Source organism: Anolis sagrei, chromosome 7 (assembly GCF_037176765.1).
Source record: "Anolis sagrei isolate rAnoSag1 chromosome 7, rAnoSag1.mat, whole genome shotgun sequence".
In the NCBI taxonomy this organism is placed as follows: Eukaryota; Metazoa; Chordata; class Lepidosauria; order Squamata; family Dactyloidae; genus Anolis; species Anolis sagrei.
Window position 1 is genome coordinate 40204183 of NC_090027.1, and position 27506 is coordinate 40231688.

At 43.0% G+C, this 27506-nt stretch overlaps 2 protein-coding genes across 2 annotated transcripts; one reads left to right on the top strand and one right to left on the bottom strand.

Annotated features, from left to right (window-relative positions):
* FDXACB1 (ferredoxin-fold anticodon binding domain containing 1) lies at positions 1-15792 on the bottom strand. The gene is made up of 6 exons (XM_067470794.1): positions 15726-15792; positions 11718-11917; positions 11254-11410; positions 3938-4141; positions 3175-3333; positions 1-2031 (listed from the first exon to the last, which is right to left on the bottom strand). The coding sequence occupies exons 2-6, from the start codon at positions 11902-11904 to the stop codon at positions 894-896; spliced, it is 1845 nt and encodes a 614-aa protein (XP_067326895.1). The 5' UTR covers positions 11905-11917; positions 15726-15792; the 3' UTR covers positions 1-893.
* CFAP68 (cilia and flagella associated protein 68) lies at positions 12192-27302 on the top strand. The gene is made up of 5 exons (XM_060787727.2): positions 12192-12204; positions 15738-15886; positions 24090-24317; positions 26371-26437; positions 26864-27302. The coding sequence occupies exons 1-5, from the start codon at positions 12192-12194 to the stop codon at positions 27040-27042; spliced, it is 636 nt and encodes a 211-aa protein (XP_060643710.2). The 3' UTR covers positions 27043-27302.
* The last annotated feature ends 204 nt before the right edge of the window (positions 27303-27506 follow it).

Here is a 27506-nt window from a genome sequence, read left to right on the forward strand (position 1 = left end):
AGAGTGATTGGTGAAATATTTATTTGGATCCAAAGCATTGGCAATGGGTTCCAGGTCATGATATTTATGCATCAGTATAAATTCCTACTCCAGCAAAAGGATCACCGCCTTGTCGGGGCGCTGGAGCTTGAGCACCTCAATGATGTCATGAGCGAAACCGTGAAGGGCCACCCAAGACGGGACGGTTATGGCAGAGAGGTCAGACCAAGCGTGATCCCTGGGGAAGGCAATGGCAATCAGGAAATCAGAAGACGCTTACTTCTTGGGAGGAGAGCAATGTCCAGTCTCGATAAAATAGTGAAGAGTAGAGACATCAGACTGGCAACAAAGATCCGCCTAGTCAAAGCCATGGTATTCCCTGTAGCCACCTACGGATGTGAGAGCTGGACCTTAGGGAAGGCTGAGCGAAGGAAGATCGATGCTTTTGAGCTGTGGTGTTGGAGGAAAGTGCTGAGAGTGCCTTGGACTGCGAGAAGATCCAACCAGTCCATCCTCCAGGAAATAAAGCCCGACTGCTCACTGGAGGGAAGGAGACTAGAGACAAAGTTGAAGTACTTTGGCCACATCATGAGGAGACAGCAAAGCTTAGAGAAGACAATTATGCTGGGGAAAGTGGAAGGCAAAAGGAAGAGGGGCCGACCAAGGGCCAGATGGATGGATGGCATCCTTGAAGTGACTGGACTGACCTTGAGGGAGCTGGGGGTGATAACGGCCGACAGGGAGCTCTGGCGTGGGCTGGTCCATGAGGTCACGAAGAGTCGGAGACAACTGAACGAGTGAACAACAACAAATAAATTCCTATGGTAGTTAAGAATTGTGTGTGGGAGTTGAAGTCCAAAACACCTGGAAGGTCCAAGTTGGCTCATGCCTGAGTTAAATGCATACGGAAAGCGCTATCTGAGAGTCACGTGGAGGCAGCGCTGGACTTCTTTTCTCAGCTTGGCCTGCATGTCGGCCGCCTGCCTCGGACCGAGTGCCCGGTCACAGGACTGGTAAGAGAGCCTGAAGCAGAGGCTGCTCTGGCCGGAGCCAGGCTGCAGGAAGTGGTCCAGAAGCTGGATGGAGACCACCATGTCGTGGGATGTGGCCCTTGCAATGGCGTGGAGCTGGACTTCACTAAATCCGCTGGCTTCAGCGACCCAGAAGCTGATATCGTGCATGTAGGAGGGTGGGTGGAGCGAAAAAGTCTCAAAGGGCCCCAATTGCCCTCTTGCAAACTGCATCAGGAAACGCTCATCCCGTGTCCAAAGCAGGCGCCAGTCAGGGATCCCACACACTTGCATGGCGAGAAGGTCCAGGTTCAGCGAAACGCACATAATTTCTTGGTTCGTGTTCGTCGACTGGCATGGGACTGTATGTATCACCCCCATGCAAAGCTTCTTCTTTGAGGCCTTCAGAGGCGTGGTAATAAAGTATTTCGGATTAGGAGTCAGAAAGGTGAACGATTCCGGCTCATCTGTTGCACAGTCTAACTCAAAACTTGCTTCTTGGAGCAAGGAGTTCAACGTCCTTAAGAGGTTTTTTGCAAGGAGCTGGGAACATGCGTCTTCCGAGCCCTTGTTCACCAAAATGGCAAAAAGAACCTCGTGAAAAACAGGCGGTGAAAAGGCAGAGATCGTGCAGTTCCTAAAGGCCAATCCACTCAAGACCAACGAAGTCCCAGGAGGGACCTCTGTATCTTCAAACACTGCATGAAGGGAAGGCAGCAGAGAAGGTCTCAAATAGTATTTCCCCGAGACACAGTCCCTTTCCTGGCTGATCAAATGGCTTCTCTTATCAGTATGTTCCCAGCCAGGAAAGGATAAGGCTTCGGTTTCCCTTGGAGTTCTGCTAACCACGGCGTCTGGGTTTCCGTTTATGGTTTCAACCATCCAAAAGGCCTCCAGAGAGGAAGGAGAGCTGGAGCTGCCTTGGAAGACCAAGGGAAGGGAAGAGTCCACTCTCTGAACCGGGAATGATTCGCTGAGTCCGTCCACGATCTTTTCAAGTATGGTTCTTACAGGATGTTCTGAATCCCTATCTAGGAAGCCCCTAGCAAACAGACAAACGGGAAGTATATTAGATAAAGCAAGGAACCCACCATCTGTACATTTTTAAAGAAGAGCAAACTATTATTCACGCAACACCAAATTTGCAAAATGATCCATGGTACTCAGGCCATTCATTATTATTCCCATTCCAAAAACAGAAAGGCTCTCTAGCTTCACATTTTTCTTCCCGATTCAAGCCATATAGAGTGAATTTATCTCCTATGGTCAAAGGAGCCACTTTCCAGAATGAGTAACTTGTTCAGAGTTGCAAAATAATAATAATAATAATAATAATAATAATAATAATAATAATAATGTATTGTCGAAGGCTTTCATGGCTGGAATCACTGAGTTGTAGGTTTTTTTGGGCTATATGGCCATGGTCTAGAGGCATTTTTTTCCTGATGTTTCGTCTGCATCTATGGCAAGCATCCTCAGAGGTAGTGAGGTCTGCTGGAACTAGGAAAAAGGGTTTATATATCTGTGGAATGACCAGAGTGGGACAAAGGACTTGCCTGCAAGGATGCAAGCAAAACATCAGGAGAAAATGCCTCTAGACCATGGCCATATAGCCCGAAAAAACCTACAACAACCAAATAATAATAATAATAATGATAATAATAATAATAATAATAATAATAGTAATAATGTATCACCCCTGTGCAAAGCTTCTTCTTTGAGGCCTTCGGGGCTGTGATGATAAAGTATTTTGAATTAGAAGTTGGAAAGGTGAACAATTCCGGCTCATCTGTTGCACAGTCTAACCCGAAACCTGCTATTTGATTATGAGTTCACTGCAATCTCAAATGTACATATATGGATATATATGCCTTTGGAAGTCAGTGGAATTTACCCCCAAGAAAACACGGTGTGGATCTCACAACTCCTAAGGATGCCTGCCATAGATGCAGGTGAAACGTCAGGAGAGAATGCTTCCGGAACATGGTCATACAGCCCAGAAAACTCACAAAAAATCCAGTGATTCCTGCCATGAAAGCCTTCGACAATACAGTGAGGATTCGCTTGTAATTCCAAGTATCTCTCAAGCTAAGGCCTTCTTAATTTTCCATTCAAGGACACAATCAATGCTTTGCTGTATGTTGCTTATGGGCAAATTAATAGGATTTGGAAACTTGGTACATACCTGCTTATTTTATCTCGAAATATTTCTGGAACCTGGAAGGAAATAGTCTCGCCTCCCACTTTTGTGTGACAGATCCCAGGCCCAGGGTTTTGCAAAGAGGAACTCCTTGTGAAGATGTGGTTCAAGGCGCCTTCTACGCAAAAGGATTTATCCTGACTTCTACAAACAAATAGATTACTGTTAAGTGCTTTTCACTTGAACTGCGAAGCTCACTGCCTGATTTGGCTGGCAACCAGGCACTAAGACTGTTTTTGGTTATTGCTAGATTGATTTTTAGATTGTGTCTTGACTTTTGAACCTTGTTCTTCTATGTTGTACACCGCTGTGAGTCGCCCCCGGGCTGAGAACAGCGGTATATAAGCAAAGTAAATAAATAAATAAATAAATAAGACTGAGAATCCCTATCAAACCAATCCCGGTTTACATTTGCACCGATTTGAGATCAAGTCAATAAGCCCTTCCCACACACAATACTTTGCATCACAACAGGAAGAGGCTGCAGTATGTTATCCCTAGAAATTCCCAGCACAAGGTCTCTTAATTTCCTGTATCGTGATGTAGTTCCTTCAGTAAAATTATCTTCTACATTTTAAAGCTCAGCTCTGCTCCTGAATTGCTGGAGCTCATTTGCTCTACTGCTATGCATTAGAAGCTTCTGATCTGCTAAACTGCTGCTGCTGCGTTTCTTGCCAATTTACCTTTTCAAATGCTTTTTCTTTCTTTTTGGAAACAACCCAACATCAGTCTGGTGGCCACAGCTTACCTGTACCCTGTGCATGTATATCCAGGTGCTTCCTTGTTGTGAAAGGGGCGGACGTCGCTGAGGATGAGCCCTGCCTCTGCAGCCATGGCCACGACTTGCCAGCTGTTATGCCATTCCCTCCTGGGCTGGTCAGCGGGGGTCCCGCCTTGCCCCCTGCAGAGTGCCACATGGACCTCCCCCTTCTCGGCCAGGACCTCTGCACAACTGAGCAAGAAGAAGAGGCACATGGGTTTCATTTCCCATGCAGGAAGTCAACAAGTCTCTAGACAGGTTGGCTTCCATTGATTGGTTGGTGGAAATGGAAGGAAAGGGCAATGAGACTTTGTGGAGTATTAGAAAATTGGAACTCTATGTAGGAAGTCAACAGTTACAAAAACCCAACTTACATTCGACTCCTAGAACAGGGTTGACCTGATTGAAGATCCATCTCTTCCAGCAACTTTGAATCATGAGTTTTGGCTCTGCTTTCTATTACTGCTGTATGTTGATCGCTCCATCTTGTGTATGATGTATTTTTTAATCATGGTGTGTTTTGATATATATATATATTGGACAGCCCAGGCTTTTGAAGATGACACATTCTTAGTTCTATTGATAAATATTATTTTTTAATTGGATGCAAGAAATCCTTTGACACCACTTGAACTGCCAAGGCCCAATGCTATGGAATCATGGGAGTTGTAGTTTCACAAAACCTTTTGCCTTCTCTGCCAAAGAGTTCTGGGGACTCACTAACCTACACATGGCAGGATTCCATGGCAGTTAAAGAGGCAATTCTGTTCAATCCTCATTTTGTCTAGAAGTGTATTAATGCCACAGGGAGCAGAAATTGTTAGAAGAGGGTCTCCTTTCCTTAGCATGAGACTCAGGTGCCATCTTTGAAGAACAAAAAGTGGTGAATAGAGAAGATCATGAGATAAGGGTGGAGAGAGTGGGCAATGAGATCTCCATCATGTTCCCCGCCCATATTTTTAAATAATCTGTCTTTCTAGGAGGAAGAATCCCAAAGACATCTTCACATGGTAGAAACATCAGCAATGATGCCTTCTCCTCCCTCTCCATAAGTCCAAGGGGAAGATGGAAGGTCCATAGATTCAAAGGCTGACCCAAATAAGGAGCTAATGAAGTGGGATTGTCCACCAAGAAAGCTAACAGGGTCCCACTTTCTTTCATCGTCGAGAAATGCCCTGGCTCCCCTCTCCATCCAACAACCATAATGGAATCTCCCATTCAAAGAACCTTGGATGGTTCTCTTGGCCCCTCCCCACTTACTTCCAGGGTTACTATAGCAACAGAAATAAACAATTCTGCATCTTCGCCATCATTCTTCAACTGCCCACTCCTTACCGAACACTCAAACAGCAAGGAGGTTAGGAGTGGAGATCTTCAGCCACTGTCCAGAGACCTTGAGTAAAGCTTTAGGATTAGCATGGCAGGTAGGAGAGAGGGATATTTAGATGTTCTGGTGGGACATTGAGCCATGTATTCTCAGAGTTGACCCAGATAAAAATCTAACTGTGGGTTCAGGTGTGGAGAAGGAGTGAAGTCAGATCAGGGAAGAGAAAACTCTTGGTCATTGATGCTCTAATGCAGTGGTTCTCAACCTGTGGGTCCCCAAGTGTTTTGGCCTACAACTCCCAGAAATCACAGCCAGTTTACCAGCTATTAGGATTTCTGGGAGTTGAAGGTCAAAACATCTGAGGACCCACAGCTTGAGAACCACAGCTCTAATACATGGAGTCCAGTTTTAACAATCAACCAATGCCTAGAATAAAAGAGTAACTACACAGCACTGTGGTGTCCCAGGAAGCTCACCATGACTGGAATTGGCCAAAGAGATCAGGAGAGCATTTGACGTGGCCGAGAAGGCCAAAGATATCTCAAATTTGTGACGTTTTGGGGAAAACATTGACAACAATGGGAAGCACAATTTCCATTGAGTTAGATCTCATGGCTAGATGGCCCATGTAGTCTCTTCCAACTCTATTTTATGATCTGACACTTGTTATTGACTAACTTTTGGCATCTAAATCAAAAAATGACCCCAGTTTTTTTTTCTGTCAGTCATAAAAGGTACAGAATACCCTCCCCACCCTTTGTCCCAAAAAACATTCAAAATGTACATACAAAGAAAAATATAAAAATAGCTGAATATATGGTTTATTTAGTTATTTTGTTTACACAGAGGCTATATATTGTGACTGTAAGTCAAATTATGTACAAGTAGTAGAATTTACTTACTATTTTTTTATTTCCTATATTTACACCCCACTCTCCTCATCCCAAAGGGGACTAGGAGCGGCTTACAGATTATGTCAAAATTCAATGCCGCATTATGCATAAAAAGAATAAATATGACATTTCAAATTATAAAACAAAACATATAAATGCAATAGTTCTGCTACCAAACATACATATTAAGGTAAACATTGATGTTTATAGCTTTTCCTGGAATGTTTAATCTGTGGACAATCTCGACTGATGCTCCAACCGTAGTCAGCCATCATACGTACATCCCATCTACCCTTATACCTCCATGACCATCAAAACCTCTTTAAGTCTAAAATAGCTGAAAAAAATAAAACTCAACAGGAATTATGCCAGTGTAATAGAGGAGAAAAGAAAAAAAGAAAATGGCTGGCAGGACAGAAATATCTAGAAATGTTGCCTAGATGCCATCCAAAGCTTATCTTGCCTATTGGGGGAAAGTACTGAAGCTGCTTAGAAAGGCATCAGGATTTGGATGCCCATATTGATGGACTGCAGTCACTTAAGAGTGACCCTGGTGTCTCCAAAATATAGATACAAATGTGCTTGTACTTGGGAGATGCTTTCAGCTTGAAAATATTTTCAGAAGACCCAGGAACCCTTTTTCAGTCTTGGTTTGACCTGAGCTGCCCAATGAACATTAAACTTACAGTCCAGCCTGGCCAACTGACCCTCACCCTAGACGTACTTTTGTATCCTGGAATCCTGGGGTTGCTTTGGTGGCATCCAGAAACAGTTGAGAAGGCCTCAGTTCTGTGGGGTCCCTTGACAGCTCCATGGAACAGATACCACACCATTGTTTTCTTTTATAAGAGAAACCCAAATATCTCACAGGTTCTTTAGGATTCAGTGGAACAACCTGGGACAGGATCTCTTAGTGGTTTCGGTCAGGTGTCTCCATGTGGTCGATCAGGAGGGATTATTCCTATTAACATATCTTTCTTTTTGTGTGACAGATCAGATGCCACCTCGGTGTCCAATGAAGGGCTGCAGAGAACCACCTCAACCCATCCTACCAAACCCCAAAGGCCCCTCCACCTCCCGACTTCTCCCTCCATGATCCTCCCACCACACCCTTCCTCTTCCAGCATCTTCCCCCTCTCCCACAACCTTCCACCTCTTTCCATGTGCCTCACCCACCAGAGTCAATGTGCCCACAAGGGGCACAAAGGCAGTTCAGCACCATCTCTCCTGCATATGCCATCAGCTGGAGACCCCTCCCCCCAGCACCAACCACCGCTCTGGGCTGGAGTGAAGAGAGGGGACAGTTCTACCCTGTCTCCTGTGCTATTCTAATAATATAATATAATATATATTGTATAAACATATAATATTTATAATATTATAATGTAATGCAATATAATACTAATAATAACATATTATAATTATATATTTATATTACATGTAATATTACTAATAATATTACAATATAATTGGTATAGTACAATATAGCAATATTTAAAACTGATATTGTACTATGCTAATAATATAATATATTATATGCATATATACCTTGTAAGCCGCTCTGAGTCCCCTTCGGGTTGAGAAGGGCAGCATATAAATGCCGTAAATAAATAAATAAATAAATAAATTCAGGTGGTTTCGCCATTGTACCCAGGCCACACCTGCCCCCATCCAGCCTCCCTATTTCCAAGAGGGAATTGACCTGGTCAGGTAACCCCAGCCCCCCTTGCCCTGCGCATTCAAGATCCAGACAGCAACACCTCTTTGCATGAGCTTCTTGTCCCACTTGTCCCAAGCAACAACATGGCTTTCCTTTCAGAAGATCCTCCCAGGGATCTCTACTTCCTCCTCCTCCCCTTTCTCCTGCCATGAAGGGGGGGAGGGCACACCAAAGAGAAATGCCACTCAAAGATCAGCATGGGATATGGGCTGCTCTGGGGGATTGGTTTTGCAACCAGCATTCAGCCAGCAACTACAATGGCATGGGAGGATGACATTTTCAACCTCCAACAAAAGGGATGCAACCATCACACTTTTGTCACAATCTCTTGTTGTAGCCCTGGTCACTGGTATTAGGAGGAGGAAATTCCCAATGGACAGCCAAAGTTATCTCAATTTCTAGATGTGTATTTCATGAGAGAGAATATGATGTAAAAGGTGGGTCCTTGTAACTGAATGACTGAAAAGGAGTGTAACCACCTGCAGTGTCCTGAGGCACGAAATTATGCCTCCAGCCAGAATAAAAAAGGTCCAAAGGAGGCATGGGAGCTATTAAAGCCTCCACAGAAAAGCATGTTCTTGAGAGTCATCTGGCCCAACTCATGCTAGACTCCATCTAGGTCTTCCATCCATTGGGGAAGAAGTTCCAAGTTCTCCCCACCAAGGTGAGCTTCCCAAGGAGAAGACCACCAGGAGGTGCCTCAGAGCAACCACTGCCCACCATGGCCATGATCATGGGAAGGGGCTTGGAGAAGCCACTGCCCCCAATACCCCCACATGAACCTCCGGCCAGGATAACAAAGGCCCAAAAGGAGGCATAGGAGCTATTAACGCCTCCACTGAAAGGCATGTTCTTATCTGTGGTTTAGAGGCTGCTTTTATCCTCAGGTGGGCCTTTGCTGCTAGAGATGGGAAGGGCAATTAAGCTGCACTGGTCTTCTCTTTTTTTAAAAAAAAAATATTTGGAATATGTTGCTCATAAGTGGAGCTGATAGAAAGAAAAGAAAAGTGATAATAAATTTATTTATTAGCACTGGTCCTCTCTTTAAGCCTCAAATTCCTCTTTTGGAGATCAAGATATACAAACCAGGACAGACAAAGGGAGGTGGGACAAGAAGTCAGATGGGAGCCTTGCCCAGAAGAGTAAGCATCCTCTAGCAGAGAAGAAACATCTGAAGTAGCTCCATGCAAGAGGGGAGAAGAGGGGGCACAAACCCACCTGGGCTGCCTCTGACAAGCCAGCCTCCAAGAGCCATCTGGCCCAGTCCATGCTAGACTCCATCCAGGTCTTTCATCCACTGGGGAAGAAGCTCCATGCTCTCCCCACCAAGGTGGCCTTCCCAGGGAGAAGACCACCAGGAGGTGCCTAAGAGCAACTGCTGCCCACCATGGCCATGATCATGGGAAGGGGCTTGGAGAAGCCACTGCCCGATACCCCCAACCTGCACCTCCATCTCAGCAGTGGGGGCCCCTCTCTCCTCCCAGCCAACATTGAGGCATCTGCAACGCCAGCCCAGCCATGGGTGCATAGTGGCCTGGCAAGGGGCTCCACCCAAGCCTTCATCTTTCCAAACCAGTGGAGGGTGAGGTCCCTTCTCCAAAGCCGCAGTCCTGCCTCCCGTAAGTATTGCTGCAGCAGCAGAGTGGACATCAAGAGCCACCCACAGAGCAGGCCCACTGTCTCCTCCTGACATGCCCTGGATGCCCCCTGACCCCAACATGGAGGTCTCCCATCCCATCCCAGGGGAGCCACGGCCCATTCAGGAGTGGATCAAACACCAGGGAGAGAAGGGCAGGGAGGAAGAGGCCCGGGCTGGAAAGGGCACTTTTGTTTGCACAAAGGGAGGAGGACCGGAGAGGCTCTGGACATTACAGTCACTCCAACAGGAACGTCAAAGGTTTATATTAATTAGTCTTAGATAAATTTGATCCTATCTGGTTATTATATGTATTATAGTGTATTTTAATGGCATTTTAACAGGCATAATCTGAATGCTTTCTGTTATTGTATTTCTTGCAGCTCTGCATTGTTTGTAGTTTTCCATTGTTTCATATTGTATTTAAATTTTTTATATGTGAACAACCTATGATTGAAGTGTAAATAAACAGCGTTACTAAACATCCAGCAGTTTTCTTTAGGATAATTATTATGAATTTTCCTCTTGAATTATCATTTTAAAGCACATTTAGGAACTTAGCTGCTCAGTGCTAGGAACAAAAAAAAATCACTTCTCTGAAGGATCCGAAAGGCCCACAGTGCCTTGCCTGGTTGTTCTATTCCCCATATCAATATTGTTAATTTTGAAGGAAAGCTCTGCTAAAACAGATTGAACTAATCTTCCTTTTTTTGTGATGTAGGAAACCATCTGCCTCTGACATCAAAATTAATACCAGGAATTAATCTGCATCGTTTACAGAAGAGATAAATAGCTGCCATACATATATGTAAATAAATGTGTGTGTGTGTGTGTGTGTGTGTATATATATATATACACACACACACACACACACACACACACACCCATATTTATGATCTGTGTTACCTACCCCTCAAGACAGAAGACATGGAGGGGACCCAGAATACCAAAATCATACAACACGAAAAGACTGAAACAGTATCATCATAAACAAAAACAATAATATAGTTGGGGTGCTGTGTGGTTTCCAGGTTTTGTGGCCGTGTTCTAGCAGCATTTTCTCCTGATGTTTCACCTGCATCTGTGGCCAGCATCTTCAGAGGATAGTCATTCCTATTCCAGCTTTCTTCTGATAAGCTGGGTAAAGAAAATGGACTACTACGTAAATTGTAGGTGGTCCTCTCTATTCACAGACTCTCCATCTATGGATTCAACGTCCCTTTGAAGGCAATCACAATGCTGATGTGGCCTTCTATGAACGTGAGTTTGACACTGCTATTTTAGATAGTCCATTATTCTGACATTTCTCTCTAATGTCTTGTTTTTCTCTCACCATGTCTCAGTTTGCCTTCTCTGGATCTTCTTTTACTCTCATCTGTGATATTGCTTTCATCCTCATTGAGCGTCATGCTAAAGGTAAGGCATATTGTGGCCTTGGCATCTTCCCTCTTTTCTTTACTCATTATTTCTTCTCCTGTTCTGACTTATCCCTCCTAAAGTACATTATTAATTAGGGAGGAGGTGAAGAAGAATGGCAAACCACTCCCCTTTGCTCTGCATTCATTCAGATGCATCCGAATATTCCATGACTTCCCACCACCATCTCTGAAGGACAAAAAGCATCAAAACATGATATGAAGTAGTAACAGTTTGGTGATTTGGAAAGTATTCTTAACTAAGGAAATAATGCTGCAAAGGAAAAAGAGTGTATCGCCACTTTGTTCTCACCTGCAGAAAAACCTGGCAAGAAGCTCCCGGTTCTTCTTCACTCCAGCTTTTCTCCCGCAATGGGGGAAGTTGAAATAAATGCGATCAAAATCCCTCTCCGCAGGCAAGAAGACCTCCTGAAGTTTTGTGCAGTCGACACAGAAGCGAACTTCAGCCCCTAAAATCCAAAGGGAAAAATAATTATGCAAGGCAAATCAAATACAGTAATATAATAATTAATATCTCCCCGAAGGGACTCAGAGCGAATTCCAAACATAAAAGGCAAACATTCAATGCCTGAGTACAACAACAATACATCCATATTAACAAAAGTTAAACAACCCAACATATAAATACGAATTATAACTTAACAAACTAAAATTAAATAAAAAGCACAGCCTGATATAACAGACATAAGACAAAACATTCCTAAGGCAGGACTCAAAGCTGACATGCACCACAGTTCTCTTTGCTGCCATGCTCACCTCTGCTCCTGAGGTATTCCACATTGGATCGAGCAAGCGCTTGCCTGGAAACAGCATCTTCACTCTCAAAGCAGGTCGTGACAATGCAGGCCTCGCAGCCTTTTGCTTCACACAAAGCGGCCGAGAAGGAGAAATTCCCTTCTCCCACAAAGAGGTGGCGAGGCTGAGGATGGCGGAGGGGATTCATGGTGGAGGAACCTCTGAGGGGGAGAGGAAGAGAGGTTAGTCCGCCTTCCAAAGAGATCGTCCTTAGTCGCAAAAGGCTGGGGAAATACCATCACTTTTGACAAGATCCACACAGGTTTGAAAATCCAGTTTGGGGCAACTGCATCCTGAATCTTTCAACTGGACTAGCCATTAACACATCAATTATTGTGTTGTCGAAGGCTTTCATGGCCAGAATCGCTGAGTTGCTCTGAGTTTTCTGGGCTGTCAGGCCATGTTCCAGAAGCATTGTCTCCTGACATTTCACCCATGTCTATGGCAGGTATCCTCAGAGGTTGTGAGGTCTGTTGGAACCTAGGCAAGTGTGAATAGGCCAGCTTAATAGCCTTGCAGTTTCAAAGCCTGGCTGGTTGCTGCCTGGGGGAATCCTTTGTTGGGAGGTGCTAAGTGTCCCCGATTGTTTCCTGTCTGGAATTTCCCTCTTTTCTGAGTGTATTTTGTATTTACTGTCCCAATTTTGGAGTTTTAAATACTGGAATATGGCCATGCAGCCCAGAAAACTCACATCAGTTATTGTATATACTACAGCTTATGATGTAATGCAATATATTATAGAGTTCTAAATAGTATAATATACTGCTGGTATATTATATGGATTGTGGTATAATAATATAGTACAATATAATAATTATATATTATATATATTAGTAATATCACAGTTTAGTAGTATAGTACAATATAGCAATATAGAATACTAATATTGTGCTATGGTAATAACATATTGTATATACATATAACATTAAATTGCATTGTAATGTAATGCAATATAATAGTAATACAATATAATATATAATAATAATAATATAATGCTACTATATTAAATATAATACAATATAGTGCAATATATTTTAATAATATAATATAAATAAAAATTATATATAATATTACTAATATTACTAATATCACAGTTCAGTGGTATAGTACAATATAGCAATATAGAATACTAATATTGCGTTATGCTAATAACATATTGTATATACATATAACATTAAAATAATGTAATGCAATACAATATAATAATAATATAATATAATATATAATAATAATAATATAATATATAATGATTATATATTATATATCATATAACTATTACTAATATCAGTTTAGTGGTACAGTACAATATAGCAATATAGAATACTAACATTGTGCTATGCTAATAACATAATATATTGTATATACATATAACATTAGTAATAATATTGTAATGTATTACAATATAATAATACAATATAGTGCAATATATTATTAATAATATATAATAATTATACATTATATTTTTATACATTATATGTAATATTACTATTACTAATATCACAGTTTAGTGGTATAATACAATATAGCAATATAGAATACTAATATTGTGCTATGCTAATAACATAATATATTGTATATACATATAACATTAAAATAGCATTGTAATGTTATACAATACAATAATACAATATAATATAAAATAATAATATAATGCTACTATATTAAATATAATACAATATAGTGCAACATATTATTAATAATATAATATATAATCATTATGTATTGTATATAATATTACTATTGCTAATATTACTAATATCACAGTTTAGTGGTATAGTACAATATAGTGTAGACGAATGAAGCAGAGAGTGTTTGAGGACCGGGACATCCATAGGGATACCAAGGTGCTTGTCTATAAAGCTATTGTCCTCCCAACCCTGCTCTATGCCTGCAAAACATGGACTGTGTGCAGATGTCACATGCAACTCCTGCAACGATTCCATCGGCACTGCCTCCGGAAAATCCTGCAAATCTCCTGGGAAGACAAGCGGACAAACGTCAGTGTGCTGGAAGAAGCAAAGACCACCAGCATTGAAGTGATGGTCCTCCAACATCAACTCCGCTGGGCCGGCCACATTGTCCGGATGCCTGACCACCGTCTCCCAAAGCAGTTGCTCTACTCTGAACTTAAGAACGGAAAACAGAATGTTGGTGGACAGGAAAAGAGATTGAAAGATGGGCTCAAAGCCAACCTTTAAAACTCTGGCATAGACACTGAGAACTGGGAAGCCCTGGCCCTTGACCGCTCCAGCTGGAGGTCAGCTGTGTCCAGCAGTGCTGCAGAATTCGAGGAGGCACGAGTGGAGGGTGAAAGAGAGAAACGTGCCAGGAGGAAGGCGGCCCAACCCAATGGAAACCAATGCCCACACTGCGGAAGAAGATGCAGATCAAGAATAGGGCTCCACAGCCACATGCGGACCCACAAGGAAACCCATAATGGAAGACCATCTTACTCGTCCAACGAGGGATCGCCTAAGTAAGTACAATATAGTAATATAGAATACTAATATTGTGCTATGCTAATAGCATATTGTATATGCATATAACATTGTAATGTAAAACAATAAAACTAATAATACAATATAATAATGTAAGATAATGTATGATAATGCTAATATATTAAATATAATACTACTGATAATAATGGTACCACTGTTTTATTATTGTATATTTTTAGTTGTATTGTAACATTTTTGATTGTGAGCCGCTTTGAGTCTCTGTATGGAGAGATAAAAGCTGGATGTAAATTATTTATTCAATTATTCAATTGGACAAGTCTACATAGGGACCACCAAATGCAGCATGGCCCAGACACGAATCAAGGAACATGAAAGGCACTGCAGAATACTTCAACCAGAGAAGTCAACCATAGCAGAGCACCTGATGAACCAGCCTGGAAGCAGCATATTATTGGAGAACACAGAAGTGCTGGACCACTCTCACAACCACCATGTCAGGCTACACAGAGAAGCCATTAAAATCCACAAGCAGGTGGAAAATTTCAACAGAAAGGAAGAGACCATGAAAATGAACAAAATCTGGCTACCAGTATTAAAAAACTCTAAAATTACAACAGCAAAACAGCAGAGAGGAAACAACCAGGCACATCTTAACACCTAGAATCATAGAATCAAAGAGTTGGAAGAGACCTCCTGGGCCATCATCCAGTCCAACCCCATTCTGCCAAGAAGCAGGAATATTGCATTCAAATCACCCCTGACAGATGGCCATCCAGCCTCTGTTTAAAAGCTTCCAAAGAAGGAGCCTCCACCACACTCCGGGGCAGAGAGTTCCACTGCTGAACAGCTCTCACAGTCAGGAAGTTCTTCCTAATGTTCAGATGGAATCTCCTCTCTTGTAGTTTGAAGCCATGGCTCCATTGTGTCCTAGTCTCCAAGGAAGCAGAAAACAAGCTTGCTCCCTCCTCCTCCCTGTGACTTCCTCTCACATATTTATACATGGCTATCATGTCTCTTCTTCAGGCTAAACATGCCCAGCTTGAGAAAATCTCAACAAAAGATTCCCCCAGGCTCAGCCAGGCCTTCAAATGCTAATTAAGGTGGTCAGTTGAAACATTCACACCTAGCTCCAGCAGACAAGAGTCCTTTGTATCACCCTCGTCATTCCACAGATGTATAAACCCATTTTCCTACTTCCAACAGACCTCACTACCTCTGAGGATGCTTGCCATAGATGCAGGCGGAACGTCAGGAGAGAATGCCTCTAGAACAAGGCCCTATAGCCCGGTAAAACCTACAACAACCCAGTGATTCCAGCCATGAAAGCCTTCGACAATATATTTATTCAATTAATTAACCAATTAATGGATGCTATTGGCCTCCCAGTTCGATTAGTCCATTAATATCCCTGCCTTTTGCTTCCCAGCTCAACTAATCGATTAACACTCCTGCCTTTTGCTTCCCAGTCCAATTAGTCCATTAATATCCCTGCTCTTGTCTATTTACACACCTCTCGCCTCAGAAACCTGCTTTTTGTGCGTCATTTCCGGCGGAGAGCGGCTTCCCTTTCCGGCCGCCATCTTCCTTCCTCCTACTTCCGGCGCGGTTGCCAAGGCGACGCCTCCCTTCAGCTGCATCCCCGGAAGTGAGCGAGGCGCCGGGCCTGGCAAGGTGCGAGAGGCCTTTCTGGCATTATCCTTAGGAAATAATTCCCTTTTGGGGACTGCCACTCCCAGAATTTCCCCCTCCCCGTGGACCTCACCGCTTCTCTTGAAACGATAGGGTTGCTGTGATAGGGTTGCTGTCTGGCCATGTTCCAGCAGCATTCTCTCCTGACATTTCACCCACATCTGTGGCAGGCATCCTCAGAGGTTGTGAGGTTTAGGTTCTTGTAGGTTTTTTCGGGCTATAGGGCCTTGTTCTAGAGGCATTCTCTCCTGACGTTTCGCCTGCATCTATGGCAAGCATCCTCTGAGGTAGTGAGGTCTGTTGGAAATAGGACAATGGGTTTGTATATCTGATGAATGCAAAGCTGGGGTGAAAATTGCTGGAAGAAACATTAAAAACCTCAGATATGCAGATGACACCACTCTGATGGCCGAAAGCGAGGAGGAGCTGAGGAGCCTTCTAATCAAGGTGAAAGAAGAAAGCGCAAAAGCCGGGTTGCAGCTAAACGTCAAAAAACCAAGATTATGGCAACAAGAATGATTGACAACTGGAAAATAGAGGGAGAAATCGTGGAGGCCATGACAGACTTTGTATTTCTAGGCGCAAAGATTACTGCAGATGCAGACTGTGGCCAGGAAATCAGAAGACGCTTCCTTCTTGGGAGGAGAGCAATGTCCAGTTTCGATAAAATAGTAAAGAGTAGAGACAACAGACTGGCAACAAAGATCCAACTAGTCAAAGCCATGGTATTCCCTGTAGTCACCTACGGATGTGAGAGCTGGACCTTAGGGAAGGCTGAGCGAAGGAAGAGAGGCGCTTTTGAACTGTGGTGTTGGAGGAAAGTTCTGAGAGTGCCTTGGACTGCGAGAAGATCCAACCAGTCCATCCTCCAGGAAATAAAGCCCGACTGCTCACTGGAGGGAAAGATACTAGAGACAAAGTTGAAGTATTTTGGCCACATCATGAGGAGACAGGAAAACCTAGAGAAGACAATTATGCTTGGGAAAGTGGAAGGCAAAAGGAAGAGGGGCCGATCAAGGGCAAGATGGATGGATGGCATCCTTGAAGCGACTGGACTGACCTTGAAGGAGCTGGGGGTGGTGACGGCCGACAGGGAGCTCTGGCATGGACTGGTCCATGAGGTCACGAAGAGTCGGAGACGACTGAACGAATGAACAACAACATCTGTGGAATGACTGGGGTGGGGCAAAGAGCTCTCTGCTGAAGCTAGGTGTGAATGTTTCAGCTGACCACCTTTATTAGCATTTGAAGGCTTGGCTGAGCCTGGGAAAATGTTCTGTTGAGAGGTGTTAAGATGTGCCTGGTTGTTTCTGAGGATGCTTGCCATAGATGCAGGCGAAACGTCAGGAGAAATGCCTCTAGAACATGGCCCTATAGCCCGAAAAAACCTACAAGAACCTAGTGATTCCAGCCATGAAAGCCTTCGACAATACGTTGTGAGGTCTGTCGGAAGCTAGGAAAATACAGTTTATATATCTGTGGACTCTTGTCTGTTTGAGGCAGGTGTGAATGTTGTAATAGATTACTTTGATTAGCATGGCAAGCCTTGCAGCTTCAAAACCTGGCTGGTTGCTGCCTGGGAGAATCTTTTGTTGGGAGGTGTTAGTTGGCCCTGATTGTTTCCTGTCAGGAATTCCCATTTTTAAGTGCTGTTCTTTATTTACTGTCCTGATTTTAGATTTTTTAAAAAAATACTGGTAGCCAGATTTGGTTCATTTTCATGGTTTCCTCCTTCCTGTTGAAATTGTCCACATGCTTCTTGTGGATTTCAATGGTTTCTCTCTATAGTCTAGTTTCCAACAGACCTCAGAACCTCTGAGGATGCCAGCCATAGACGTAGGCGAAATGTCAGGAGACAATGCTTCTGGAACATCATTCCACAGATATATAAACCCTACTTGCCCAGTTTCCAAGAGGGAAATTCCAGACAAACAATCAGGGCCAGTAAGAACCTCCCAACAAAGCAAGAAGCAGCCAGGCTTTGAATCTGTAAGGTCATTCAATACTAATCAAGCTTGCCAATTGCAGCATTCACACTTGCCTTAAGGAGACAAGAGTCCTTTCTCCCACCTTGGACATTCCGCAGATATATAAACCAAACTTGTCTAGTTTCCAACAGACCTTACAAACGCTGAGGATGTGGGCAAAACATCAGGAGAGAAAGCTTCTGGAACATGGCCAGACAGCCCGAAAAACTCACAGCAACCCAGTGATTCCGGCCACGAAAGCCTTCAACAATATACGATAATAATAATCCAATAATAATCCTACAATATAATACTACAAGAAAGAAGATTCGTCCTGAACATTAGGAAGAACTTCCTGACTGTGAGAGAGAGCTGTTCAGCAGTGGAACTCTCTGCCCCGGAGTGTGGTGGAGCTCCTTCTTTGGAGGCTCTTAGACAGAGGCTGGATGGCCATTTGTCAGGGGTACTTTGCCATTTTCCTTCTTCTTGGAAGAATGGGGTTGGACTAGGCCCACCAGGTCTCTTCCAATTCTAGGATTCTATGATTCTACTATAAAACTATAATATAATACTATAATAATGACATATAATAATAATATTTTAAGCAAACATTATTTTGTTGTTTCTCAGACCTTGCCATTTGTTTCCAAATCAGAGAGCAGCTCCATCACTAAAAAACAAACAAACAAACAAGGAAAGCATTTCTCTTTCAGAAGAGAAAATGCAGCAAATAAATATTATAATGCTATAATAATCATCTATAATACAATGTAATAATATAATAATAGATAAAATGTGCCTTTGGGCAAGTATAGAGTGCTTTCTGTTTTATGTTGGATTATTCCGGATATATATATTGGTGAATTCAATCAGTCTGTAATAGTTTTTGTGGATTGTATTTATCCAAAAGGAAAGCTCATTGGATTAGCTTCCAGTTCCTCACCAGTGTGCCATTGGAGCCTTTACTATATGGACATAGGGTTACAGCCTGTGTTAGACGGGGTTCCACTCCCCCTGAAGACGCAGGTTCGCAGCTAGGGAGTGATCCTGGACTTATAGCTGAGCCTGGAACCCCAGGTCTCGGCAGTGACCAGGGGAGCATTTGCACAATTAAAACTTGTGCACCAGCTACGCCTGTACCTTGGGAAGTCTGACGTGGCCACTGTAGTCTACACTCTGGTTACATCCCGTATAGACTACTGCAACACTCTCTAGTGGGGTTCCCTTTGAAGACTGTTCGGAAGATTCAACTGGTCTAATGGATGGCAGCCAGATTACTAATGGGAGCGGCGCCCAGGGAGCATACAACTCCTCTGCTGCGCCAGCTCCACTGGCTGCCAGTTTGCTACCGGGCAAAATTCAAAGTGCTGGCTTTAGCCTATAAAGCTCTAAATGGTTCTGGCCCAACTTACCTGTCCGAACACATCCCTTATGAATCATCTAGGGTGTTAAGATCGTCTGGGGAGGCCCTGCTCTCGACTCTGTCTGCGTCACAAATACGTTTGGCGGGGACGAGAGACAGGGCCTTCTCAGTGGTGGCCCCTCAGCTATGGAACACCTCTCCTAGGGACATTAGATCAGCCCCCTCCCTTTTGACTTTCTGAAAAAAAGTCAAGCAGACATTCGAAAAAGGAGTGTAATTAGACATAGGATTATGGAACAATTGAACTATGAGCTTGGATTATGTTTTTATCTAGGAGACGAAATGATTGTTTTTACTACTATCATGATTTTAATTGATGTGTTAATGCTTTGTAATGTTTTTATGATGTTGTTGGCATTGAATTGTTGCCTTGTGCCTCAAGACGCCTATGGGCTGAGAGGGCTGGTATACAAATGTAGCAAATAAATAAATATAAACTGTAGAATTAACGCAGTTTGACTATGCTTTAGCTCAGTGCTCTGGAATCTTGGGAGTTGTAGTTTGGTGTAGGCTAAAGACCTGGTACAATCTCAACAATTGAAGTATTTTCGCGGAGAGAAGAAATGGGGTATAAATAAACATAAATAATAATTCTCCTTATTCCATAGTGTTGAGCCACGGTTATTCAGGTGGTGCCAAACTGCATTCATTTGCACTTTTGGCAAAGTGAGTTTGTGATAATTTGGGACATAAGGGAACTATGGCTGCCCAGTGACATCAGGCCTAGCTGATGACCAGGAAATTGCATCACAAAATAATCAGGTTTTTTCCTGCTTGCCATCTGCACTCAAGCAAAATCTGAACCCCCTTGGACATGATTGGCAGCCCTCCGATGCACTCCATTCAAGTCCTCCATTTCTCTGAGATCCAAGTTTAAGAACAAAGCAAAGTTACAAGGGTTTATTGGGTATGGATGAGTCCAGTAGCTCTTACACATCGACTTCAGATTCGGAGGTATTATTTATTCTCCAGTCCCAAAAGCCAGCCCAGCCCTTCTTGGATGCGTTCAAACAAAATAGAAGCAGGTTTGGAGGCCTTTGAACAGAGGCTGCTTGGCCATCTGTCAGGAGTGCTTTGATTGTGGTTTTCCTGCTTGGCAGAAGGGGTTGAACTGGATGGCCTTTGGGGTCTTTTCCAACTCTATTATTCTATCTGTAGTCGGTTCATTTTCACCGACTAGAAATAATAGAAAGATACAGACTGTAAAGTGTAAAAATAGGAATCCGATCTTGCTGTCGGCAAGAGATCCTGCCAAGTCATTTTTTCCTAGTCTCTTCAGCATCGCTGGTTTCTTTCTTCTTTATTAGCAACCGTCTAATACAACTATTCATTTATTATTTACTAGCCATCCCCGGCCACGCATTGCTGTGGCCCAGTTTGGTGGTCTGGAAAATAATGTGAAGAGAAAGTGTTGGTTTCTAATATATGTAATTTCTTTATGCTTGTGTTGATGTAGAGATTGTCTGGTTGGCCTACTCTGGAACATGCAACATATAATTGTCCTTGTTTAGGGGTTCCTTTCACATCTATCATACTATGTGTGTGTGTGTGAATAATATCTATCTATCTGTATCTATGGCTAGATGGCTCTTTGTCAGGAGGGCCTTGATTAAGTTTTCTTGCCCTGGTGAAGGGAATTGGACTGGGTGGCCTTAAGTATTTTCTGATGGTCATGGGGGTTCTGTGTGGGAAGTTTGCCCCAATTCTGTCGTTGGTGGGGTTCAGAACGCTCTTTCATTGTAGGTGAACTATAAATGCCAGTAACTACAACTCCCAAATGTCAGTCTATTTTCCCCAAACTCCATCTGTGTTCATATTTGGGCATATGGAATATTTGTGCCAAGTTTGGTCCAGATCCATCATTGTTTGAGTCCACAGAGCTCTCTGGATGTGGGTGAACTACAATTCCTAACTCAAGTTCAATGTCCACCAAACCCTTCTAGTGTTTTCTGTTGGTCATGGGAGTTCTGTATGCCATGTTTGGTTCAGTTCCATCATTCGTGGAGTTCAGAATGCTCTTTGATTGTAGGTGAACTATAAATCCCAGTAACTACAACTCCCAAAGTCTATTTCCCCCAAACTCCACCTGTGTTCATATTTGGGCATATGGAATATTTGTGCCAAGTTTGGTCCAGATCCATCATTGTTTGAGTCCACAGTGCTCTCTGGATGTAGGTGAACTACAACACCCAAACTCAAGTTCAATGTCCACGAAACCCTTCTAGTGTTTTCTGTTGGTCATAGGAGTCCTGTGTGCCACCTTTGGTCTAATTCCATCATTAATGGAGTTCAGAAAGCTCTTTGATCGTAGGTGAACTCTAAATCCCAGCAACTACAACTCCCAAATGACAAAATCAATTTTTTTGAGTGATTTGAGTCACTCCTTGGATTAGTAGGTGTCTTGTGACCAAATGTGGTGTCAATTTGTCTAGCGGTTTTTGAGTTCTGTTAATCCCACAAATGAACATTACATTTTTATTTATATAGATTTACGGCATTTGAAGCCTTCCTTTATCAGCCTTACTATAGCCCTGAAATGGAAAATAATAAGTATATTTGAGCATCGATCCTAAAATATGTTTGTCAGAAAGTAAGACTGATTTCAACTTGGGCCCTAAAACTAAAGTCGGATTATTTTAAGCTCAGAATTTAGAAAAAGTTTCTTTGGGAAGACTAAAACCATAGTATGGTCATCAACTACATTACCTGGGCATTGCAGTCCTCTCCAAAAAGCAGTGTCCCCCCCCCCCCCAAATTTTTGATAAAATATGATTTATTAAGTGGCTAGCAAATGGATACAGATTTGTATTGGTCCGTCTCTGAGCCCAGCATAGAAGAAAGTAGGCTGACATAGGAAGTGGCACAGGCCTTTGGGGAGGAATTACAACTCTCTCTTTCCTCTTCCAGCCTCCAGCAAACTAGTAAAATATTAATCAAGAAGCGACTTTGGGGAACTTATTTTAAAAGCCGTATAAGTAGCATTAAACGAATGCCAGGCAGCAGTACTTTCAAAGGAAGAAGATGCATTTGTAAGCACTTGCTAGATCTACAGTATGTTTTCCTCCTGAATCCAAATGCAGTTTTCTTCAGAAGTCAAGAAAATAGATTCCAAGTGGGTGCACCTAGCTTGAACTTGTATATGAGAGTTGAATGAGAAGTAATGCCTCCACCTTCATTAGTTGGGTTTGGATGGGAATGTTTTAATAAATCAAACGCAGAAATAATCCTTAGAATATGCATCCTTAGAAATTGGCATCCTACCTTTCGGTAGAAGCATTGGCAGCGGTAATCCACACAACAATCACCACGAGGTTTGACTATTGCAACGCCTTATATGCCGACCTTCCAAAGTCAATGACCCAGAAGATTCGGATGGTCCAAAATGTGGTGGCCAGACTTCTAGCGGGATCATCTATAAGATCCCATATTACACCGATTCTGCAACAACTGCATTGGCTACCAATATAACATCGATCTCTTACAAGATACTGATCCTGACATTTAGAGCTCAAAATGGCCAAGGACCTTTATATCTTAGGGACTGCCTCATTCCTTTTTTCCATCAGTGGTTACCTCGATCCAACCAGGAAAATCTCCTCTACATACCGGGCCCTAGGGAGGTACACCTGGAAGCTACAAGGCGTAGAGCTTTTTCAACCTATGCTCCAATTCTGTGAAACTCATTGCCTCCATACATTACAGCAATGTCGGAGTTGTGACCTTTTGTAAAAGCGCTCAAGACTTGGCTGTTTGGTTGTGCATTTAAGTAATCAGATCTAATTTGCCAAATACTCACTGTTGAATGTTTTTATGTTGAATGTTTTTATATTGTGAAATGCTATTTTAAATTGTAAGTCGCTCGGAGCACCTTGGTGGAGAGCAACTAATTAAGAAATAAAATGAAGTGAAGTGAAGAATGTGCTCTTTTAACGACCACTATTCACTTTTCCACATAATCACCAGACAATTGGATACATTTCTGCCAACGATGAACAAGTTTTCTGAAGCCATCACAGAAGAAGTCGACACTATTCCCGCCACCCATCGTGCACAAATCTTCCAATAGCCAAGCAAAGCAATAATGTGACCCACACATTCTTGTGAAATGTTGATTATGCTTGAAATTTCTCTTGAGTGATATGACGATCGTCCTGAATGAGTCTGTCAACCTTTTGCTTATGAAACTCGGTGGTTGCTGTCCCAGGACGTCCAACTCTTTAATTGTCATGCAAGTCAGATGTTCCCACTTCAACATCTTTAAACTTTCTTGCCCAGTGACGCACAGTACTCGCATCAACACAATCCCCATAAACAGCTTGCATTCTCTGATGAATCTTCTGCTGTCAAGAATTCAATGACTGCACATTGCTTAAGTCGCATTAATCAACTGTCTGTGCAGGGTTCCATACTTTGCACTTTAACAACACAACCATTCAATGCTAAGGCTTCATGCCAAAATGGAACTGTAGAGGAGAGTCTACTGAACAAGCCAGTACCTGCCACATACAAGTACTGCCATCTGTTGAGGGGTTACGAAGGTGGAGGCATTACTTTTCATTCAACCCTCATATTATAATTGTGTGTGTATATATACATGTATATCTAGCTATCTATATCAGTGGTTTCCAACCCATGGTCCATGGACCCATGCTTCCTCGGAGATGGTGAGTGGAGGAACTGTACTGGAATTCCAAGCACATCTTGCTAGGATGCTTTGAGAACATTTACAGTGATGTAGATCAGCCTTGTACCTCTTGGGAGCAGACCTTTACCCTGCTATCCTTTCTCTTTCCAGACCATGTCCTTCTCTTGCTTCTTTAACCCTCTCCATGGCTGCCTATTGCATGCCAACGGCCACGGAGAAGTGTGGACAGACTGGAACAGCACGGCCAAGTTCTTCCAGTACGGATGGCGATGCACCACCAACGAGGACGCATACACCAACAAAACCCTTTTGGGGAACTGGAACGAGGAGCGTTACGATATCCGGAAAGTGCTTCAAGCCAAGCCCATGCCTTCCCAGGTCAGAGGGCCCTTGCTCACCTCTCCCTTTGTTGTCTAGCGGTCTGTTTTGAGTTGATCAGTCTCCTAGCATTGGGTTGGGGGAGCCTGCAGCCTTCCAGGTGTTGATTGCTATGGGGATTGGGAGATAAATTCTCACCTCAAGCAACTGGAAAGCCAAAGTATCCCCATCCCTGGTTTACAACTTTTATCCCCTTTTTTTAGCAATAGTTTCCTCCCTGAAAAGATCTCTCAAGTAATGGATAATCTGTTTTCAAAGATGCAGGGCAAATTCTTTTCTGGAAAATTAACTGATACTCTATTTTCTTTTTTACACAGAGACACACACAGTTATCCATAGATATCTGAGCTGTTGTATTGCTGGACTTTAGATACAGAATGGGGGATGCGTGGCTCAAGAGCAGTATGTGTGAAAAAGATCTTGGGGTCTTTGTGGACAACAAGTTAAACATGAGCCAACAATGTGATGTGGTGGCTAAAAAAGCCAATGGGATTTTGGCCTGCATCAATAGGAGTCTAGTGTCTAGATCCAGGGAAGTCATGCTCCCCATGCTCTATTCTGCCTTGGTTAGACCACATTTGGAATACTGTGTCTAATTCTGGGCAACTTATTTGAAGGGAGATGTTAATAAGCTGGAATGTGTCCAGAGGAGGGTGACTAAAATGATCAAGGGTTTGGTTTACTTTTGTATTTATGGTGGAATCACCTCCTGTGCTCAATAGGGTTGCACTTCCTCTGAGGACACATGTCCGCAGCTTGGGGGTCCTTCTGGACTCCGCTTTGACACTCGATGCTCAGGTGTTGCCGGTAGCTGGGAGGGCCTTTGCACAGTTAAAGCTCTTGCGCCAGCTGTGCCCGTACCTTGTGAAATCTGATCTGGCCATGGTGGTCCATGTCCTAGTCACCTCTAGGTTGGATTACTGCAATGTGCTCTACGTAGGGTTACCCTTGAAGACGGCCCCGGAAACTACAGTTGGTCCAGAGATCTGCAGCCAGACTACTCACGGGAGCTGGTTACAGAGAGCGGTCAACTCTCCTGTTTAAACAGCTCCACTGGCTTCCAATAAGTTTCCGGTCCCAATTCAAGGTGTGGGACATCACCTATAAAGCCCTAAAAGGTTCGGGACCTGCTTATCTTTGCGATCGCTTCTTCTCCTATGAACCAGTGCATACCTTGAGATCTTCTAGCACTGCTCTCTTTCCCCCTGCCATCACATGCACGGTTGATGGGGACGAGGGAGAGAGCCTTCTCGGTGGTGGCTCCCCAGCTCTGGAACTCCCTCCCTAGGGAGATCAGACAGGCTCCCACCTTCTCCTTTCGTAGTCAACTAAAAACATGGATGTTCCGTTGCACTTTTGACTAAGCAGCTCACCAGTAACTTTCTTGTCCCTACTTGAAGCTCCGCACTTTACACCAGCCAGCACTATACACTGACATATGTTCCACCTCAACATGTGTTATGACAGTATTTCCTGCCCAGTTTACCGTATTGTTGCACTTTCCTGCGTTCCTGTAAAAATGTTTTGCACTCATTGAATCTGTACCTCGGCTATGTTTCTTTCAGCCATATTGTTTTATATTGCTTTCAATTGTGTTGTTAGTTGTTTTATCTGATGTTTTAATTGCTTAAAGTGTTTTACACATGTGCTTTAATTCTAATCTTGGGCATGTCCCTTGTAAGCCGCCCCGATTCCCCTAGGGGAGATGGTTGGCGGGGTATAAAAATAAAGTTGTTGTTGTTATTATTATTATTATTATTATTGTTATTATTATTATTATTATTATAGCTGAGGGTTATTTTAGAGCTTAACAGCTCAGATTCCCCAACACAAATAATAAATAAAACAAGAGGAGACAGGCATTGACAAACCCCTCAATAGAATAGACAAAGAAATGCCTTTTCCATCTTATTCTATGCACCTCTCCTCCTAAGTCAGAGTGGGAAAGGGCTCGAAAACGGAGATGTCAAAGTGGCAAGATCTCAAAAAGACCAAACTGGACTTCATGGTTTTGTAAGTAAACCTGAATTCCGTCTGTGCTTTCTCTTTTCAGTATGCCCATTGCTTTGAATCCACCTACTCCTCCGACTATTCCATGGAAACACCTCGCAGCACTAGAAGTAAGTGCACAAAAAGGAAACCCGGGGTCAGAATCTGGGGGTTGTAAGGTGACCTTGAGGGCATCTAGTCCCTCTATGATTCTGAAACCTACTTACTCACTAAAAGCCGATTCCAAATAAGAAGGCAAGTAGTGAAAGTTTATACTCTGAAAAATCAAATGCCATATTAGAATGATAATAAGGGTCTGGAGAACAAACCCTATGAGGAGCGGCTTAAAGACCTGGGTATATTTAGCCTGCAGAATAGAAGGCTGAGAGGAGACATGATGAGGACCATAGATCAACATGTAAGGGGAAGTCATAATTAATATGATTCCATAAGGAAATAAACATGTGGTCTGGTGCCTCTGGCTGCGTTTTCCATCGCCAGGCACACTGCCCTTGGTGCTCCTCAGCCTTGTCCTCTCTCTTTGTCTCCTTTCTAAGGAGTTACGCGAGAGGCTCACTGGTTCCCCGGGCACCAGCCGGAGCTGGAGCCGCCTCCTATCAAGCCAACGGCTCGGTCGTGTTACATGATGGATTACGAGCATCCCTATCGCAAGGAAGAACGCTGTGTGGATGAGAAGTTGCCCAAAAAACCAGAAGGAACAACACACAAACAGTAGGATCGGAGGAGGCTCTAGCGTGCCTTGGGACAACCCGTATGGCCAGAAAGACTGCTTGCAAGATCTTGGTGCCCTTTCTCTTCTTTAAAGGCTGGACTGCTGGGTAGGGACTCAGAAACTGTGTCTGGAAATAAAAATGTGCACCAAAGGTAGGAGGTGATTCTTCCTAATTATTCCGTTATTTCCTAATGTTTTTAATCTGTTTTCTTTTGCCTTGGCATATTGTGTGAAGCTCTATCCATTAAAGGTGTTTGACTGTGCAGGTACGAATCTCACAAGGTGTTTTGCTAAAACAACAATGGATTGGGGTCACTTATTAGTATATAATGAAAATGGTATCAATACAAATAGAGAATTCACAAACAATTTTATCATCTTTCTTTACAGTCCCAACTGGGTACTAACTCTTGGGGTTCAGCCTGTGTGTGAACTTGAACCTGACTCTCTGATTGTATTTCCTGATG

Bases quoted from the DNA above. Each gene is read 5' to 3' on its own strand.
- FDXACB1 (XM_067470794.1), bottom strand. From the start codon at position 11,904: ATGAATCCCCTCCGCCATCCTCAGCCTCGCCACCTCTTTGTGGGAGAA. The intron at 4,142-11,253 runs GTGAGAACAAAG...CTTCTTGCTCAG, and splicing joins CTTGCCAGGTTTTTCTGCAG to TTGTGCAGAGGTCCTGGCCG. The intron at 3,334-3,937 runs GTAAGCTGTGGC...ATTTGTTTGTAG, and splicing joins TATACATGCACAGGGTACAG to AAGTCAGGATAAATCCTTTT.
- CFAP68 (XM_060787727.2), top strand. The intron at 15,887-24,089 runs GTGCGAGAGGCC...TTCTCTTTCCAG, and splicing joins GAGGCGCCGGGCCTGGCAAG to ACCATGTCCTTCTCTTGCTT. The intron at 26,438-26,863 runs GTAAGTGCACAA...CTCCTTTCTAAG, and splicing joins AACACCTCGCAGCACTAGAA to GAGTTACGCGAGAGGCTCAC.